Source organism: Otolemur garnettii, unplaced genomic scaffold (genome assembly GCF_000181295.1).
Source record: "Otolemur garnettii isolate 467f Iridium unplaced genomic scaffold, OtoGar3 scaffold00022, whole genome shotgun sequence".
NCBI lineage: Eukaryota > Metazoa > Chordata > Mammalia > Primates > Galagidae > Otolemur > Otolemur garnettii.
In genome coordinates, this window is record NW_003852417.1 from 18,418,230 (window position 1) to 18,435,003 (window position 16,774).

Below are 16,774 nucleotides of genomic sequence, written 5' to 3' on the forward strand. Positions count from 1 at the left end.
TTTTTTTTTTTTCAGGAGGACTAAATTTAATTACTATACAAGTAATTCTTAATGTAAAATGACTCAAACAATATAGAATTATATAGAGTAAAACACAAAAGTTTCCTTTTATCCCCCATCTTTTCCCTTTCTCCACTCCAGAGTAAACTCCTTTTTTCTATGAATTTATATAAATATGTTATTTTACATAAATGGGAATAATTTCTTTCTTTTTTTTTGCAGTTTTTTTTTTTTTTTTTGACCAGGGCCAGGTTTGAACCCACCACCTCCGGGTATATGGGGCCAGTGTCCTACTCCTTTGAGCCACAGGCACTGCCCATAATTTCTACTTTTCATTCCTCTCAGAATCTTTATTTCCCTTTGTCTCAAGGTGCTTTCACCCCTTCCCTAAGTCACCTTTTCCTATAAACCACATATAGAAAGCGCCAGCCTCCTAAACACAAGTTCTCTCTGTGGCTGCTTCCAACTTTCTCTTCCCCTAGTGTCTCACTCTTCTGGCCTCCTCCCCTAGTACTGCATCTCAAGTCTTAGATGTCCAATCTCCTGTAGAAGACCTCCTGGAATTTCCTTATCCCCTATCCCACAGTGTCCCTTATTCATACCTGTGACTCTCCGGAGCCTTCATCATCAAAGAAATACCTAACAATGGTACCATCTGCATGACCAGAGAGAATTCCTTTCCCAGAGCAACTAAAAAAGGGGAAAAGGAGGAAAGAAGAAGAAATACAGGAAGAAATAAAAGTATTCTATCTCACCAAGAAAGACCCCTCTCTCTGTCAAACACAACTCTGTGTTTCCTGCTAACAGTCCTCCCAATCTTTCATACTACAGTCTTCCAGTTCAGACTTCCCCCCAGCTTTTCCCATTTTTGTTGTGTTGTTATTGTTGTTCGTTTTTGTTTTTGTTTTGATACAGAATCTCACTGTGTCACCCTGGGAGTGCTGTGGCATCACAGCTTACAGCAACTTCAAACTCTTGGGCTCAAGCAATCCTCCTGCCTCAGCCTTCAGAGTAGCTGGGACTATAGGCACCTGCCACATTGCCCACTTAGATTTTTTTTTTCTTTTTTTTGAGATAGAGTCTCACTATGTCGCCCTTGGTAGAGTACTGTGGTGTCACAGCTCACAGCAACCTCTTTGGGCTTAAGCGATTCTCTTCCCTTAGCCTCCCAAGTACCTGAGTCTATAGGCACCTGCCACAACACTCAGCTGTTTTTTTTGTTGTGGTTGTTGTTGTCACTGTTGTTTAGCAGGCCCGGGCAGGTTTGATTCTGCCAGCCCCAGTGTTATGTGGCTGGTGCCCTAACCATTGAGCTACAGGTGTTGAGCCCTGGCTAGATTTTTCTATTTATTGGTATGGGGTCTCACTCTTGGTCAGGTTGGTCTTCAACTCCTGAGCTCAAGCAATCCACCCACCATGGCCACCCAGAGTGTTAGGATTACAGGTGTGAGCCACTGTGCCCGGTCCCACAGCTTGTTCCTAATATTTCCAAGCTTTTTTTGTTTTTTGAGACAGAGTCTCAGTTGGTCACCCTTGGTACAGTGCTGTGGTATCTTAGTTCACAGCAACCTCAAACTCTTTTTTTTTTTTTTTTTTTTTTTGAGACAGAGCCTCAAGCTGTCCCCCTGGGCAGAGTGCCATGGCATTACAGCTCACAGCAACCTCCAACTCCTGGGCTCAAGCGAGTCTCCTGCCTCCGCCTCCCAAGTAGCTGGGACCACAGGCGCCCGCCACAACGCCCGGCTATTTTTTGGTTGCAGCCGTCATTGTTGTTTGGCGGGTCCGGGCTGGGGATTCGAACCCGCAACCTTAGGTGTATGTGGCTGGCACCTTAGCCGGTTGAGCTATAGGCGCCGAGCCGCAACCTCAAACTCTTGGGCTCAAGTGATCCTCTTGCCTCAGCCTCCCAAGTAAGATTATAGGCAAGTGAGATTATAGGCACCTGCCACAACACCTGGCTATTGTTTTGGGGATGGGGTCTGGCTCTGGCTCAGGCTGGTCTCAAACCTGTGAGTTTAGGCAATCCCCCCGCCTTGGCCTCTCAAATGCTGGGATTATAGGTATGAGCCACAATGCCTGGCCTATTTCTAAGCTCTTATGATATTACTCTTCCTTACTCACTTTGTTGTCAGGGATACCACATAAGAATCTGTCCCATAGATGGTAGATGATTTATTAGTTTTGGTGTTTGCTAAACGAACCTGAAAATGGGAGAATGGATACAAATCTGTGGTTAGGCTATTTTAAATTTCATCCAAGTCCAAAGAAAAACAGAAACCTCCCCTCACAAAACTAGTTTCAGTAAACAACTTGACCCTAAAAGAGAAGATGAAACATATTCCTCTCTTTAGAACCATCACCCCCATCCAATAGCTCTCCTGTGTTTCCCTTCCTTCTTTTACCTTCCCTTCAGCCAATCCAAAAACAATGATATACTCTGCAGGCCACTGCAGGCAAGTAACAGCACTCTGTATGAAAAAAGTGATGAAAAGGGTTAACCCCATCTGTGTGGGTTAGCACGCTTATAACAACCTAAACACTTCCCACCCCAATCTCCTCTAGGGAAGGAGAGGAGGAGATACAACTGGGCTCTAAGGAGGAAAGATGACAAAGAACAGCCAGGCAGCACCATCCTGCACTGGGAAAGGTCAGATTCAGATGTTAGAAAATAGAAGGTTTTCCTTAGTTAAGTAACACAAGTATAGAAACGCAAGCATCTAATGTACTCAATACTAATATGAAATCAGTAGATGAACAACCACATACCCACATGAAAGAAAGACAATTAAATTCAAGTGTGGGGGAGCAGGGACAGGAGAAGGAAGGGAGGAGGGGGTTTGGTAAGCTCTCACCTCACAGGTACAAAATAAGGCTATAGGTATATGGAATCCCTCCTGGTGAAGGGCTCAACTACAATGTGGACTTCACTTAACAAATGCAAACAATGTAACCTAATCGTTTATACCCTCATATTAATCTGAAGTAAAATAAATAAATACATAAATAAATAAAAAAGAAGAAAATACAACTCCTAGTTGCATTTATAAGAAGACGTATTGATACATGTTTGCTCATCCTGAACTCCCAGGGACTGGTCTGAACTTTACCGTCTGGATGAACTTGTTACAGATGACTTTCTTGTCACCCCTGCCAAATAGAAGGAGGGAAAGCATATTAAAAACCGCTTATGTAAGTTAATTACCAAAAATGATGCTGAGGGAAGGGAAACAAGAGCAGAATCCTCCCTGGCCCACTAGTGTTTCCTACAACTCTGCAGGAGCCCTGAAAGGAGGCATACAAGGGAGCCTGAGGAGCTTTGGAACAAAGCAAAGATGCAACATCAGTCTGGGCCTCTTGTTGACCTTAGACTATTTCTTCCAGGATGTAGAACACATAAGATAGGCAAAGATAGAGAAGTAACAAAAGCAGTCTCCAGAAACTGTCTTCCATGCCCATACTTGGCTCTTCTTCCTATTTTCCCTCCCCAGTAAGACATTTCCCTTGCCTTCCCCTTTTCTCTAGGCCATCTCATCTCCCAATCTCTATCCTCACCAATCTTCTCCAATCTTGTAGACATAGATGATGTTGTCAGTCTGTCCAATGGCAATTTTAGTGGAATCAGGAGAAAATGCCATTCCCTTCACCATATAGCTCTTCCTGCCATACTAAGAGTTTAAAAAAAAGAAAAGAAAAACAAGTAATAAGTACACACGAAAAAGAAAATAGAGAAAAGGTACATGTGTGTTCTAATGAGCTAGAGGAATTGATAATGAGAAAAAGTGGGGATATGCCACTTCCTACATTAATAGCCAGAAGGCAGGCTAAGTTTCCCAGGTTCACAAAGCCCTGTCAACATAGTACACATGAATACTCTCTTCACCTTCATATCTGCTGGTTTGGTGGAGAATTTATCTCTCCGTTCTCCGTGTTCATCATACAGCAGTACTACTCGATCCACTGTGCAGACAGCAAACTTGGCATTGTTCTGGGACCAAGCCATACAGGTCACCTTTGCAGCTCCATCCTGCAGAGGCAAAGGAGTAAAAATAAAGCCAAGAGATGGTCTAGAGTGCCAAAAACCACTTATTTCTAGTCCCATCATTTCTAGTGTGACTTTGGTCAAATTTTCCTCCAGTCACGGTCCTATCTTCAAAGCAAAGAAATGGCTCTGTGAGTGTGAGAACAACATGCTTCTAGAGACCCATAATGCAAATGCACTAACAGGCAATGCACTAAATCCCTGCAATGGCCTCTTTATTCCCTTATGTCCCAGGTCTGGTACTAAAATAAATTCAATTGGTCTGGTAAGTTTTGGTCTTTAGCCATTCATTCAATTAATGTTTTTGAGCCCCTTACTAAGAAAGGCACTTGGCTAGAGGCTGAAAGAGAGACAAAGAGCAAAACACAGATGATGCTCCAGATCTAATAAGATGGTGCAAAATTGGAAGAGCCCCATAAGAAAAGTATGTACAAAGTGCTGTAATAGTTTGGGGGAAATCTGAGATGGTTTATGCTAAAATGATCAAAATTAAGCTTTGAAGAATGGATGCAGTTGAGTGGTAAATTATTTGAGATGGAAGGAATGGCACAAGAAGAGGGAAGTTTGGGTCAAGAAACAGTAATTTAGTTTAGCTGAAACTACCCTGAAAATAGAATAGAGAAGGGGTCAGCTTAGAAGGGTATTTGGGCTCGGCACCCATAGCTCAGTGGTTAGGGCACTGGCCACATACCCTGGAGCTGGCGGGTTCAAATCCAGATCTGTCCCTTCCAATACTAGCTCTGATCTGTTATGGTTCTGCTACTAAGGGTTTCCTTCCTTGAAATAAAAATGCTTCTGCTCAGATTGTTGAATTTCTTGGGCACTAAAGCTCTGGCTTAAAACAATGTCACTTTTCACTCCTAACCTACCCATCTCCAAAGTCAGAAGTGAAAAGGCTCTTTTCCTCCAAATCCTAAAACCAGAGCCAGAAAATAGTTACACTACCACCACTATCATCCCCCCAACTCTTCATCACATTAGGTTAGAAGGGCTGAGAACTCCTCATCAACCTTGGTTGATCATTCTGCTTCATTGCTTTTCCCAATCTTGGGCATTCAGCCCTACCTGCATCATGATATCATCTCATTTTGAGATTGACGAAAGATTTCATTTCCAATTTTTCCATTAGGGCAGAAGAATTTTTAAATTACAGATTCAGAGGTTAGCTTACTGTGCAATGAGCACAACTCTCTTTTGTTCTAATTTCCTTCTATTTTTCAAATACCACATCCTCTGTGAAGCCTTCCTGAATCCCATAATCAATTATTTCTGCTTTCTCTACAATATGTACCACACTGGATTGTTTTGAGGACTGAATGAAGTAGGGAATAGAAAAACAATAGCTAGGCTTTAACAAGTACTTACCGTAGCCTAGGCATTTTGTTATGTTCTGGGCATGCATTACCTCATTTCACCTCCTAACACTGAGGTAGATGCTATTACGTGTATCCCGTTTTCAGATGGAGAAACTGAAGCACAAAAAGGTTAAGCGATTTGCCTGAGTTTACACACATAGTTTGCAAGGGGCCCAAACCAAGATTCAAACCCATGTATGTGTAACCAATTATCGAATATATTATGATAAGCTTTGTATTATTCTGTCTTTTCAATTTTGAATGTCCTTCCCTCTTGTCTATCAATTTTCACACTGCTTTTTAGTTTACAATGCTCCTTCGTGTATATTACTACATTTAACTCTTCCCTAAATTCCCTAAAGTTGCGATTAGTACTCCCACTTTCCAAATGAAGAAGCTGGTGAAAGCTCAGCGATTACGTGACAAGGGCTGAAATCAGAGATATTATGTCATTTGTTTAAAGTAGTGATGGAGCTAGGTCTTGAATTCTGATCTCCTAACTCAAAAGCCCACCCTTTCTTCACCATGTTTTGGGTTCCTTCCTTCCTGCTTAATCCTTCCTGAATCTGAGGCAATGCATCTTCACCATCAGCACAAATGTTTTAGTTTTGAGGGCTTGCACCTAACGCGCTTATTTAATTCTGTGTAGATATATGTTCGTTGTTTACATGTGCGCCTTTCCCTCTCGAAGGCAGAGGCAGTAAGTCGGATGGTTTTGCATTCCTTAGAACCCCAGCACCGAACCTGGCACGTAACTGCTGTTAATAAAATGAAAGCCTGTAGCTCAGTGGTTAGGGCGAGCCAGCCACATACACCGAGGCTGGCGGGTTCGAACGAAGCCTGGGCCTGCTAAACAACAATGACAACTACAACAGCAAAAAAAGCCGGGCGTGTGGCGGGCGCCTGTAATCCCAGATACTTGGGAGGCTGAGGCAAGAGGACTGCTTAAGCCTCAAGCGTTTGAAGTTGCTGTGTGAGCTGTGACGCTACAACACACTACCAAGGGCGACACAGCGAGACTCTGTCTCAAAAAATAAGTTAATTAAAAATAAAATGAAAGCTATAGCCGTTAGCGGTCCATCTCGCCTACTGAATACCGTATCGACCGGGTAGAGTCTGGATCATCGCTATATCCTTACAGTCTTCTGCACACAGCTGGAGCTCAACATTATTAAACTTCCGTTTTCCCATTTTTCTTGGCATGTAAGGCAGGAGAGGGAGGATAGAGGCACGCAACTCCTCACCTGAGGGCTCAGCAGGGTCCTCAGGTGCTTTAACTGCATGACGCACGTCTGTCTCTCAGACACTACCGGACAGCTACACCTCCTGTGGTTACCCGGACAACCCGCCACGCCGCCGCAGCAGCATTGATAGCTCCTGACGCTTACGCGACCGCAGCGCAACACGCGTCGCAAGGTCACACGTAGCTTTGCGGCAGAGCCTACAGAACGTGCGCAAGCGCAGTGAGATCTGGGGCGGCACCTTGAGGAGGGCTTGATGAACCTTCTCCTTGACCAATCCCGTCGCTATATGCAAACCCAACCCAAGCCCCGCCCACAATCTTTTGTGCAGCTCTGGGTCTCGAGCGACCTAAACGAAGACTTTCTCGCTCTTTGAAATGTGTGAGCGTTGCTGAGTGCGCTTTTCATCTTCACAACCTGGAGGAAAGCAGGGCGGTTGCTAGGATAGGCCTTTTGCAGTTGATGGAAGTAACCCAAATAGATTGTATGACTGGCACGGGATCACAAGGCTAATAATGTTAGCCAACAGTGGATACTCAGTATGTGTCTGCCAGGTATTGTGAAAAGTGTTGGGCGTTCACTATACCATGTAATATCAAAAACCACATTTTAAAGGGTATAGCGTTATTATTAGTATCATTTTACATAACAAGAGACTCAGGATTAAAGAGGTCACTTACTCAAGCTAACACAGCCAGTAAGGGACAAACTGGAATTCAAACCAGAGCTGATAAATTTAAACACCTTTTATATTTCTTCTTATCTGCGAGTTTGCTCTCTCAGTGCCATGCTACTATACCCTGTCAACTTCCTGTTCTCAGAGTCTAAGAAATGAATGTTTTGGAACCAGCAGCCAGGGTAAGGTACCCTACTTCCAAATTGGGTAATGGTGGGTTAGAGATTGTTGCTTAGATCAGAATGCTTTTTTTTTCTTTTTTTGGTCCCGAGCCAGTTTTGAACCCACCACCTCCGGTATATGGGGCCGGAGTCCTACTCCTTGAGCCACAGGCACTGTCCAGATCAGAATGCTTTTATGGTTCCAAGGGGAAGACAGACCAGAGCTTGGCTCACCTATTTTGTGATATCTGGGGTTGGAGCTTGGCTAAGTAGAAAAGATACTGACTTCTTGATCTTTGTCTGGATTGGGTTCCTTTCCTAATTTTTGTCTTTTTTTGAGACAAGAGTCTCACTCCGTCACCCTGGGGAGAATGCCATGGCCTCATAGCTCACAGCAACCTCAAACTGTTGTGCTTGCTTCAGCCTCCTGGGTAGCACATTTCACTATGCCCAGCTAGTTTTTCTATTTTTAGTAAAGACAGGGTCTCACCCCTGCTCAGGCTGGACTGGATCTCCCAAGCTCCAGTGTCTGTAAAGGTGTCTCCACCTGCCTCGGCTCCCTGAGTGCTAGGAGTACAGGTGTGAGCCACTGTGCCCATCTAATTTCTTGTAACATACCAGTGAGATTGAAATGCAGAAAAGGAGTTATTCATAAGCATCCTCTGGAATGAATCAAAGTTTAGAAGCCCTGTAACCCTACAAAATCTGTAGCATATGCTCTCTAGACAAGAGCCTGTGACTTTTCCCACAGTGGTTGCAAATGTCAACAGATTTCTTTCATGGCCAGCACCCCCCCTCCCGCCCCCCGCCTGCTTAGAAATTGGGAAAGAATAGAGGACAGCCCCTATTTTCACAAGAAACAAGTAGGCCCAGAGCCCAAATTGTAATTCTTTTGACAGGGGAGTTCTAACTCCTCGGTTTTATTTCCAGAATCCTCCTCTTGATATGGTAGCAGAGCATGAATATAAACTCTTTTATGCTTTACAATTATTATTGACTTCAACCAATTGAACAGAGACAGAGATGAAAGAGAAAGCAAAGGAGGGAATAGACACAGGAACACATAGGAGAGGGGCACATGCCACTGAGGGATCCATTAGTGTAAGCTGCTTTTTTGTTAGTCCCCAAGACAATGCTCAGTCCTTTTCTAACCATTCATTCAGGGTTGATGGAAAAGTCAGAATAAATAGTGAGGAGCTGGGCAGTTGATGTGAGTAGTGACAATAAAAAGGCTACTGACCCTCTCACATGACATAACTTAATTTCCACTGCAGGAAGCACTTCTCTCCCTCCCCTTTCTTACCTAACAAAACAAAAGAAACTAGGGCTCTAGTTTTCTACTCCTTCTTCCTGGTCCCTCTCCACCTATTCCAGGATGGCAAATCGAAGAAAACATTTTATAGTGAGAGTCTGTGACTGTCAAATTGGTGGTGGTGGTATGACGGGCCCTTGGTGAATCAGGAGAGCATACCATACAGTCAGCTCCAGTTTTTCCAAGAACCTTTATTGGAAAAATGTCCAATAAGTGAGATCACCAGCAGCTGGAGGGGCTGCCACGTGAGGGGGAGCACCTGAGGCTCCATGGAAGACATTGGAGTAGTGCAGTGCAGCATCGCCTCTAGGCCCAGAAGATTCCTTTTATTTTCTGGGGGAAGAGAAGTACCCACAGAAACACCCCCAGAGGCAAGACTTAGGGGTAGCTGGGGATGCCAAGAGTCCTGATACAGGTGAAATGGGGTCCCTGTTTGGGACCTAATGGGATAGGGTAGAACAAGTGACTCTCCCCTGGACCTGGGGGATAGGAGAAGATATTCTATCTGATAATCACTCCCCAGGTCCAGGGACACACATTCTAACAGACCTACCTTCTGGCTCTGCTCACAGTGGAAAGAGGATGGCTACCAGGCCTGAGATTGTGGGAGTGTCATTACTCTGGGAGTCTTGGGCAGTTCCATCTTAGGCTCTCCCTGACCCCATCCCCATCCCCAGGTTGCTAATGCATCTCCCTTCTGGTTCTGTTTCTTCTTTCAAACATCGATGGTGTTGATGGACGGTGACTTTTTCTGTGAAAGAAAATGGCCTAAGTCTTCAACTTCAGGAAGGCAATAGGTGCCACTTTTCCTCTCCAGCATCCTCCACCCCAGGCCTTCCCTTCTCTATTTTTTCCTGCCCCTCTTTGGCCTTCCTTTCTCTGGCTGCTCCTCAGGGGCAGAATCATCCTTCCCTCCCTCACTGGCTGGCCCCCACATCACCTGTCTTGTCCCCACGGGCCTTCCCTGAGGACTCTGTTCCGGCCCCTTCCCTTTCTCCTTGGGGTTGTTGTTGGAGTCATTGTCCTTGATGATGTCATACTGACGGCAGAACAGCCCAATTACAGCTGAAACACAACAATACAATTTGAGCCTTCATCTTAACCACCTCGCTCAGTTTTTAAGGGAGATACCCAAATAGTTTCTACAAAATCCAAGAAGAAAATCCTTAAATTCCTGTTACCTATGAGATCTTGTCTTTTGGCTCTAGATAGCCTTCTCTTCCTCTCTACAAACTTCCCTGATCATCTCCCCCTCAACTAAACATCTCCCCACCTCCATTTCTCTCACTCCCTTTTCTCCTAACAACCTTTGCTACCTCCCATGTTCACCAATTCCTACTTTCTAAGTCCCTGCTCCCCCATCTAGCTGCTTACTCACCTGCCCACATGAGCAACACCACCACAATGATGACCACTTCCCCAGTCTGCAGTGGTCGCTCTCCATCCAGACCCTCCACTGTGATGTCACCTGAGAAGGGAGAAGCCAACTCTGGGTTACTGGGGAACAGCTATATCCATACAGACACATGCAGGCTGGAATGCTGGGGATTAGTCAGAGTAGATACATCACAGTGTTGCCCCTTGAGTTGTAGGGTAGCCCTTTTCTAGGAGGCAGCCTTTGGTAGACAGGTGGTTAAAGACCATAAAGCAAGAGGGCTGCAGGTTAGGTACTCATTCATGCAGGCGGCAGCTGATGTGAAATGGGATTGGGTAAAAGGAAGCTTAAAAGCCCTTCCTCCAAACAATTCAATACCAGGCTGTCTATCCCCGGTCTCCTGCCCACCTGCTTTTCCTTCCTTTCCTGGCAGTACAATGAATTAAATCACTCTTCTGTTCATCTAAACTAGACTGTGGCTTGCCTTAGGAAAGTAAATAAGAGGCTAAAAGCCAGGTAAGAAGCCAGATAATCTATTACATAGACCCTCACCTGGGCTTGAGCTGTTCGAGGGTAGCCGGTCAGAACCCTTGAGAGTTCGGAAGTGCACCCGGGGCCCTGGGGGACTCTCTCCCCGAAGGCCGATGCTCCTGACCTGCACTGTGTAGTCACTGTCTTCAGCCAGTCCCCAGAGGGCACAGGCTCGAGTGGTGGTGTTCACCTCCCGGATCACACGCTGTCCGGGGCCATTCTGTCGCTGCAGGGAGGTGATGGGAAAGGAGGACAGCCTCACCCCAGGGCCAGGCCAGAAGGCTTAACCCTGGACTTCTGAACATCCAAGCACTCCAAGGATATAGGGTGAAAAGAGCAGCTTGAGCCCCCAAACATCAACTCCCAGATTCCCCCACCTCCAAGAGAGGAGTTTGGGGGGAGGTAGCTGAAGGAAGGTCCAGAGATCCAAGGACACAGGTTGGGGGAGCAGAAGAGTGATTCATACTTGCTGGGAAATGGAGTAGCCAATGACGATGTTGCCTTCTGGGACGTCCCAGGACACAGTGGCCGAGTTGGCTCTGAGGTGAGTGACTGTCACATTCACAGGAGAGGGAGGCCGGTCTATGGGTGCCGGGGTGTTAACAGGTTTCACCCACAGACTAGTTCGGTTGACCTCCACCCCCACCAGAGCCTCTCTACTCACCTGCTCGCACAAAGCCCAGGTCACAGCTGACCAGCAGGAGGACCGTGGGGCTTAGATATGGGGTGAGGGGCATCAGCGAAGCCATAGTCCCCACCGAGTCCGCTGGGGGAAACTGGGGCATCTGCTTGACATCCAGGCGGGGTTCCTGGAGACAGCAAGAGTGGGGGGTGTCAAAGATGGTCAGCAGCTCTCCCAGGCCCTCGAAGGCCCACAAAGCCCCATCTTCCACCCATACACCCCTAACCCACCCCACGCGCCCTCCCCGCCCCCGCAGTACCCAAGCGCCCCCAGTGCGCGGTCTGTCCTGCCCACACCCACCTCCGCCTGTCCTCGAGGTGGGTCAGGCCTCGGGGGGCTGCTCGGTGCCCAGAGGGCGGCCCATCGCCCGACTCTGTTGCGCTGCCCCTACCCCATCCCGGCGCGGGCCCGGCGAGGCAGGCAGCGCGGGGCCGAGCAGCCGGGCAGAGGGCAGAGGCAGAGCCGGTGCCGGCCGCGGGTCTGCTGAGCCCCCAGAGCTCCGACTGGCAGCGTAGTCCTTCTGAGAGCAGGGGGCGTTGCCGGTGCGGCCTGGCGGCTCGCCCAGGTCCCAGGTGCAGGAGACAGTGCAGCTGCCTTCTCCGGCCCCTGCAGCGGGATGTGACTGTTCCGGGCAGCCAGCCGCCGCCTTCTGCAGAGCTGGCCCGGCTCTCTGCGCCGCAGCCCGGCCGGGACGTGCGGGCCCGCCCCGCCCCGCCGGGTTCTAGCAGCCGTCATCCCCCGCCCCGCCTCGTGCTCTTGGGGCTCCTCCCACGACCCTCCCTATGGCGGCCTCCCGGGCCCCCACTTTTCTCCCTCTCGGCTCCAGCCGCTGAGCCGGCCGGGGCAGGGGGTTAGGCGTAGGCGCGAGGGTCTCAGGCATCTGGGAGCTCCCCTCCTTCTTCGGATGGAATTAGCCAAGTTCTGAGGAGGAATTCCACCTTCGGTGCGGGAGGGGCTAAGAGGACAGGAGACAGAGTGATCGAGTAATTGTTTTAACAATCCCTTTACTTGCAGACTGCGTCAGTTTTTAAGTCTCTTTTCCATTCATAATATGACTTAATTCCGTTCGCTTTCTCATTCGTTCTTTCATTTTTTTGTCATTTATTCAGCAAATATTAATTGAGCATCTCCTGTGTGTCTGGCATTACGGTAAAAGCTGGAGTTACGATTGTTAAAGTGTTGGGCTTATAGGGAGAACTAGCAGGAATTACAGAGCAAAGACCTATGATGCTTTTTTTTTTTTTTTGTAAGCTCTGCTACTTACTGTATGGTTTGGGAAAAATTGATCAATCTACGCCTCGTTTCCCACTAATAAAGCAGAGCATAGAAACCTCATAGGTCTGTTGTAAGGTTCATATGAAAAAATGTGGGGGAAAGATCTTTATAAATCTTACTACACTATATGAATGAGTGAGTGATTATTATTAATTTGCATCAATTTGTTAATTACTTTGATCAATCAATAAACATGTTAAGTCTTTATTTCATGCTTTGGGGAAGATTGAAATCTGAAGTGAGAACCTGGGTTCAGCCAGATTCAGCCCCTCTTTCTTCTGGGTGTGACTCCCAGTTTGGCCAGCTGTGTGATCTTGGGCAATCAACTCAACCTCTCTGAACCTCATTTTCATCATCTAAAAAATCATCAATATTGACCTCTTAGTGTTGTATCCAAGGAGATACTGTATATGAAAGTGTTCCCTGTAAATGCAGATTGGCTAACATTGTAGTTAGGGCAGATTCTTTACTTTCTAATTCTCAGTGCAGTATTTCTATTTCTATGGCATTTTTTTCTCTGTAATATCTAGTTCAATGTGGTACACCTGGGGCTCAGAGGCTTCTGTTGCTTTCCTTTCTGAGAGAAAAAACTGGGACCAGTGGGACACAGGAGGGCTGTGTGTGTTGAACATGTGATCAAGCCATGAACCAGGTCCTCTAATTTCTGCTGACCCAAGGCCCCTGATCTCTGGCCTCCTGAGGCATCCTGGTCCCAGAGCACTCTTGCCCAGGGTTTCTTGCTGCCCTGGGTGTTGTCTTGTGCTCCCAGGCTCCAGATCCTCCAGAGAAGAGGGCATTGTGCCTGAAGGGTAGGGAAAAATGAACCTCAGGTCTTCCTCTTCAGAGGCTGGCAAGTAAAGGATATATGTGAAGAAGAACCCCAGGAGCTTCCCTGGGGTTACCAGAGGCTTAGGGGCCTAGTGACCAGGAAAGGGTGGTGCTCAGGGAGGCTGGTGTTCTTGGGTTAATCATCACTGTGCCTCAGATAAGGCCCTGCCAGCTGGAAGCAAAGTCAGTGTGACCAGAGGGTTTGTGTGGCTAAAGAGACAGTGTGTCCATAGTGCAGGACCATGCCGGGCACGAAACGGTTTCAACATGTGATTGAGACCCCGGAGCCTGGCAAGTGGGAGGTGAGACCCCTTCTCCTTATTGCCTTTTTGCACTGATTTCTAGAATCATTTTTTTTAATCTGGACTTATTTCCACTCTGAATTTCTGTTCAGCCCCTCTTTCTTCTTATTTTCCTTCCTAATCTTTCCCTGATAGGCCCAGAATACCAAATGCAGGCTGAGTTTCTGATGTGTGTGGTATGAGCCCAAACACTGTAACCTGCTGTGTTTTTGACATCCAGTTCAGCAGGCATGAATGAGGATTTGACTTTCTGCCACCATCTTTGTCCCCTCCTCCCTCTAGTTGTCTGGGTATGAGGCAGCTGTGCCAATCACAGAGAAATCAAACCCACTTACCCAGGACCTGGACAAAGCAGATGCTGAAAAAATTGTTCAATTACTGGGGCAATGTGATGCTGAGATCTTCCAGGAGGAGGGACAAGCCATGCCCACGTACCAGGTAACCCAGACCCATCCCTTGGATGCAGCGAATACAGATACCAAACCCAACCCCAACCCCACCTCAACCTCTGCCCTTCCAGACCATTCCTCCTGTTTTGGAAACGCTGTGACTCCACCCCATCCCCCCAGTCCACTGTCTCCTTTCCTTGGTTTCTGATTCCTACCTGTTCCCTACAGCGACTCTACAGTGAATCAATTCTGACTACCATGGTACAAGTGGCTGGGAAAGTTCAAGAAGTACTAAAGGTACTAACCCTCTGTCTGCTCCCTCCCTAAACTTTTCTATTTCCCTTTAACTTTCCCTTATTTTGGTCTCTGTTTCTTACTTTTATAGATCTCAGTTCTCCTTTCCCCCGCCTCTATTTTGGATCCTTATTGTCATCTTAATAATCAATAATAATTATGGATATCATTACTGCTTAATACTTAAAAGTAGACAAGGTAATTTCACACTCATTACCCTTACAAAAACCTGTGAAATTGAGTTTATTGTCTGGTTTTTCTTTATAGATGAGAAAACAAAGACTTAGAAAAGATAATCACAGTAGCTTGTTCAAACACACCCGGCATTAGCTGGATAAGGCTACTTTTATTATTCCTTGTTATTTAGATGACAAAGCTGCTTTCAGTACTTTCTGGAATAAGTAGTAAACCACAGACTGAAGTTTCTTTTTCCAATCAAGTGTTCTTTTAGCTACACCGCACTGCCCATGTTGTGTTTAGTTTTGTGATGAGAGGAGGCTTAAGGATTCTCTACAATTCCCCTTTCACTACTAACAAAGAAAAAATATGTTTTCCCCAACCTGAGCTGGTCCCTGGTGACTAGGCATTTTTCCTTCCACAGGAGCCTGATGGGGGGCTGGTAGTGCTCAGTGGAGGGGGCACCTCAGGCCGCATGGCATTCCTCATGTCAGTGAGTACCCTGATCCTCAGTTTTCCTTCCTCCTTCTGGGAGTGACCCCTCCGCCCATAAAGTGCAGACAGCTAAGCTCCCAGGTGGATCCATCACTAGACCTAGGGCTCCAGGCCTGGCTATTGCAGATCTCACCATGGAGTTCCATTTCTTCTGAGCCTGACTGAGCTCCACCAGTCTATTGCCAACATCTCTGTATCCATGTACCTCCAATTGATTGTCTGCAAGTACCATTTTTCAGTGTCAGAGTCCATGTAGGACAGAGTTAAGAACTGGTCTGGCTCGGCGCCTGTGGCTCAAGTGGCTAAGGCACCAGCCACATACACCTAAGGTGGCAGGTTCGAATCCAGCCTGGGCCCACCAAACAACAATGATGGCTGCAACCAAAAAATAGCCAGGTGTTGTGGTGGGCACCTGTGGTCCCAGCTACTTGGGAGGCTGAGGCAGGAGACTCGCTTGAGCCCAGGAGTTGGAGGTTGCTGTGAGCTGTGAGGCCATGGCACTCTACCCAGGGTGACAGCTTGAGGCTCTGTCTCCAAAAAAAAAAAAAAAGAACTGGTCCAAGAAAATCATTATACCTCCTCTGCCCGTTAGGAGTTAAAACTCCAAGATAATTATTCTCTCACTGTTATTACCTCTTCATATCCTCTCTCCCCCTTGACAGGTCTCCTTTAACCAGCTGATGAAAGGCCTTGGACAAAAACCTCTTTACACCTACCTCATTGCAGGGGGTGACAGGTAAGCCAAGCTGGCCTAAGAAGATTTCATTTAGTCAGAATAGTGGTTTTTAGAAATTGGATTCAAATGCCTTCAGACAGACATTGCATTGAGTTTGTGTTGGTCCGCACCATTCTATTTTGCCTTACACTTGATCCATTTCACATAGCTATGTTGTCTGACTGTCCCTTTTAGGTATTTGAGTTTTTCAACTCTATAGAGCATCTATCATGGTGCCCAACAAACAGTGGATGCCCGTTCAGTGACAATTTCCCCTTTTATTCCCTTCTCTTAATGTAGTCTGCCCTAATAAACTGCTTCCCAGTTAGTGTCACTGAATTTGAGTTTGTTCTCATAGGTCTGTGGTGGCCTCTAGGGAGGGTACAGAAGATAGTGCCTTGCATGGGATTGAAGAACTGAAGAAGGTCTGTGCTTTCCACTGGTACTCAACCAGAGGCCTCTGCTTATTCCTTCTCATGGGGACATAAAACCCCAACATTCAACCAAAGTCTATTCTCTCCTCTGGTCCTGGCTCTTATATCCTCACAAAATAGGTTTATGTCCTGGGGAGCTCCCAATTGACTACCTTGGCCTATCCTTCTCTCTTAGGTGGCTGCTGGGAAGAAGAAGGTGATTGTTATTGGTATTTCGGTGGGACTTTCTGTGAGTGGATCAATTTTATAAAGAGGAAGTGGGTGGGGATGGAATAGCATGGAAGATAGGTCAGTCAGGGAGCTACTAGAACACGAAGTTTGCTCAAGAAAGTTGGTTTTAGTTTTATTAATTTGGATTTAAGTGTATGACTATGGGAAGGGCTGTGTATCAATCTCTCAACAACCAAGATAGGTGGACTAGTCCAGAGGTCAGCAAACTATACTGGCAGATAAATCGAGCCAGCTGCCTATTTTCTTTTTTTTTTTTTTTTTT

The 16,774-nt window shown here is 46.6% G+C and overlaps 3 protein-coding genes across 6 annotated transcripts in view; 1 reads left to right on the top strand and 2 right to left on the bottom strand.

Moving 5' to 3' along the window:
- IFT172 (intraflagellar transport 172) overlaps window positions 1-6,835 on the bottom strand; it is a 47,489-nt gene extending 40,654 nt beyond the window's left edge. For both annotated transcript variants that reach the window (XR_002772670.1, XM_003787480.3), the window contains exons 1-7: window positions 6,639-6,835; window positions 3,881-4,024; window positions 3,553-3,665; window positions 3,108-3,147; window positions 2,403-2,468; window positions 2,122-2,201; window positions 603-690 (exon numbers count right to left, since the gene is read on the bottom strand). Coding sequence is in view for 1 of the 2 variants with exons in the window: in XM_003787480.3 (XP_003787528.1) it covers window positions 603-690; window positions 2,122-2,201; window positions 2,403-2,468; window positions 3,108-3,147; window positions 3,553-3,665; window positions 3,881-4,024; window positions 6,639-6,677 (570 nt within the window). In the remaining variant the exon portion in view is untranslated. The remainder of the gene's footprint in view (window positions 1-602; window positions 691-2,121; window positions 2,202-2,402; window positions 2,469-3,107; window positions 3,148-3,552; window positions 3,666-3,880; window positions 4,025-6,638) is intronic.
- Window positions 6,836-8,955: 2,120 nt separating this feature from the next.
- Window positions 8,956-12,084, bottom strand: FNDC4 (fibronectin type III domain containing 4). 3 transcript variants are annotated; one of them, XM_003787483.2, is made up of 7 exons: window positions 11,673-12,084; window positions 11,355-11,499; window positions 11,157-11,272; window positions 10,712-10,916; window positions 10,163-10,252; window positions 9,725-9,849; window positions 8,956-9,535 (listed from the first exon to the last, which is right to left on the bottom strand). In XM_003787483.2, the coding sequence occupies exons 2-7, from the start codon at window positions 11,473-11,475 to the stop codon at window positions 9,500-9,502; spliced, it is 693 nt and encodes a 230-aa protein (XP_003787531.1). In that variant the 5' UTR covers window positions 11,476-11,499; window positions 11,673-12,084; the 3' UTR covers window positions 8,956-9,499. The 3 variants fall into 3 exon arrangements, with proteins under 3 accessions (XP_003787531.1, XP_012659206.1, XP_012659207.1); XM_012803752.2 differs by having other exon boundaries at window positions 9,462-9,849; window positions 11,673-12,071; XM_012803753.2 differs by having other exon boundaries at window positions 9,462-9,849; window positions 11,157-11,242; window positions 11,673-12,029.
- A 1,318-nt stretch (window positions 12,085-13,402) lies between these two features.
- The window catches only part of GCKR (glucokinase regulator), a 26,880-nt gene continuing 23,508 nt past the window's right edge, over window positions 13,403-16,774 (top strand). Inside the window, exons 1-7 of the mRNA XM_023511820.1 lie at window positions 13,403-13,777; window positions 14,060-14,215; window positions 14,395-14,463; window positions 15,062-15,130; window positions 15,795-15,868; window positions 16,206-16,272; window positions 16,457-16,510. Coding sequence (XP_023367588.1) covers window positions 13,718-13,777; window positions 14,060-14,215; window positions 14,395-14,463; window positions 15,062-15,130; window positions 15,795-15,868; window positions 16,206-16,272; window positions 16,457-16,510 — 549 coding nt within the window. The 5' untranslated portion in view covers window positions 13,403-13,717. The remainder of the gene's footprint in view (window positions 13,778-14,059; window positions 14,216-14,394; window positions 14,464-15,061; window positions 15,131-15,794; window positions 15,869-16,205; window positions 16,273-16,456; window positions 16,511-16,774) is intronic.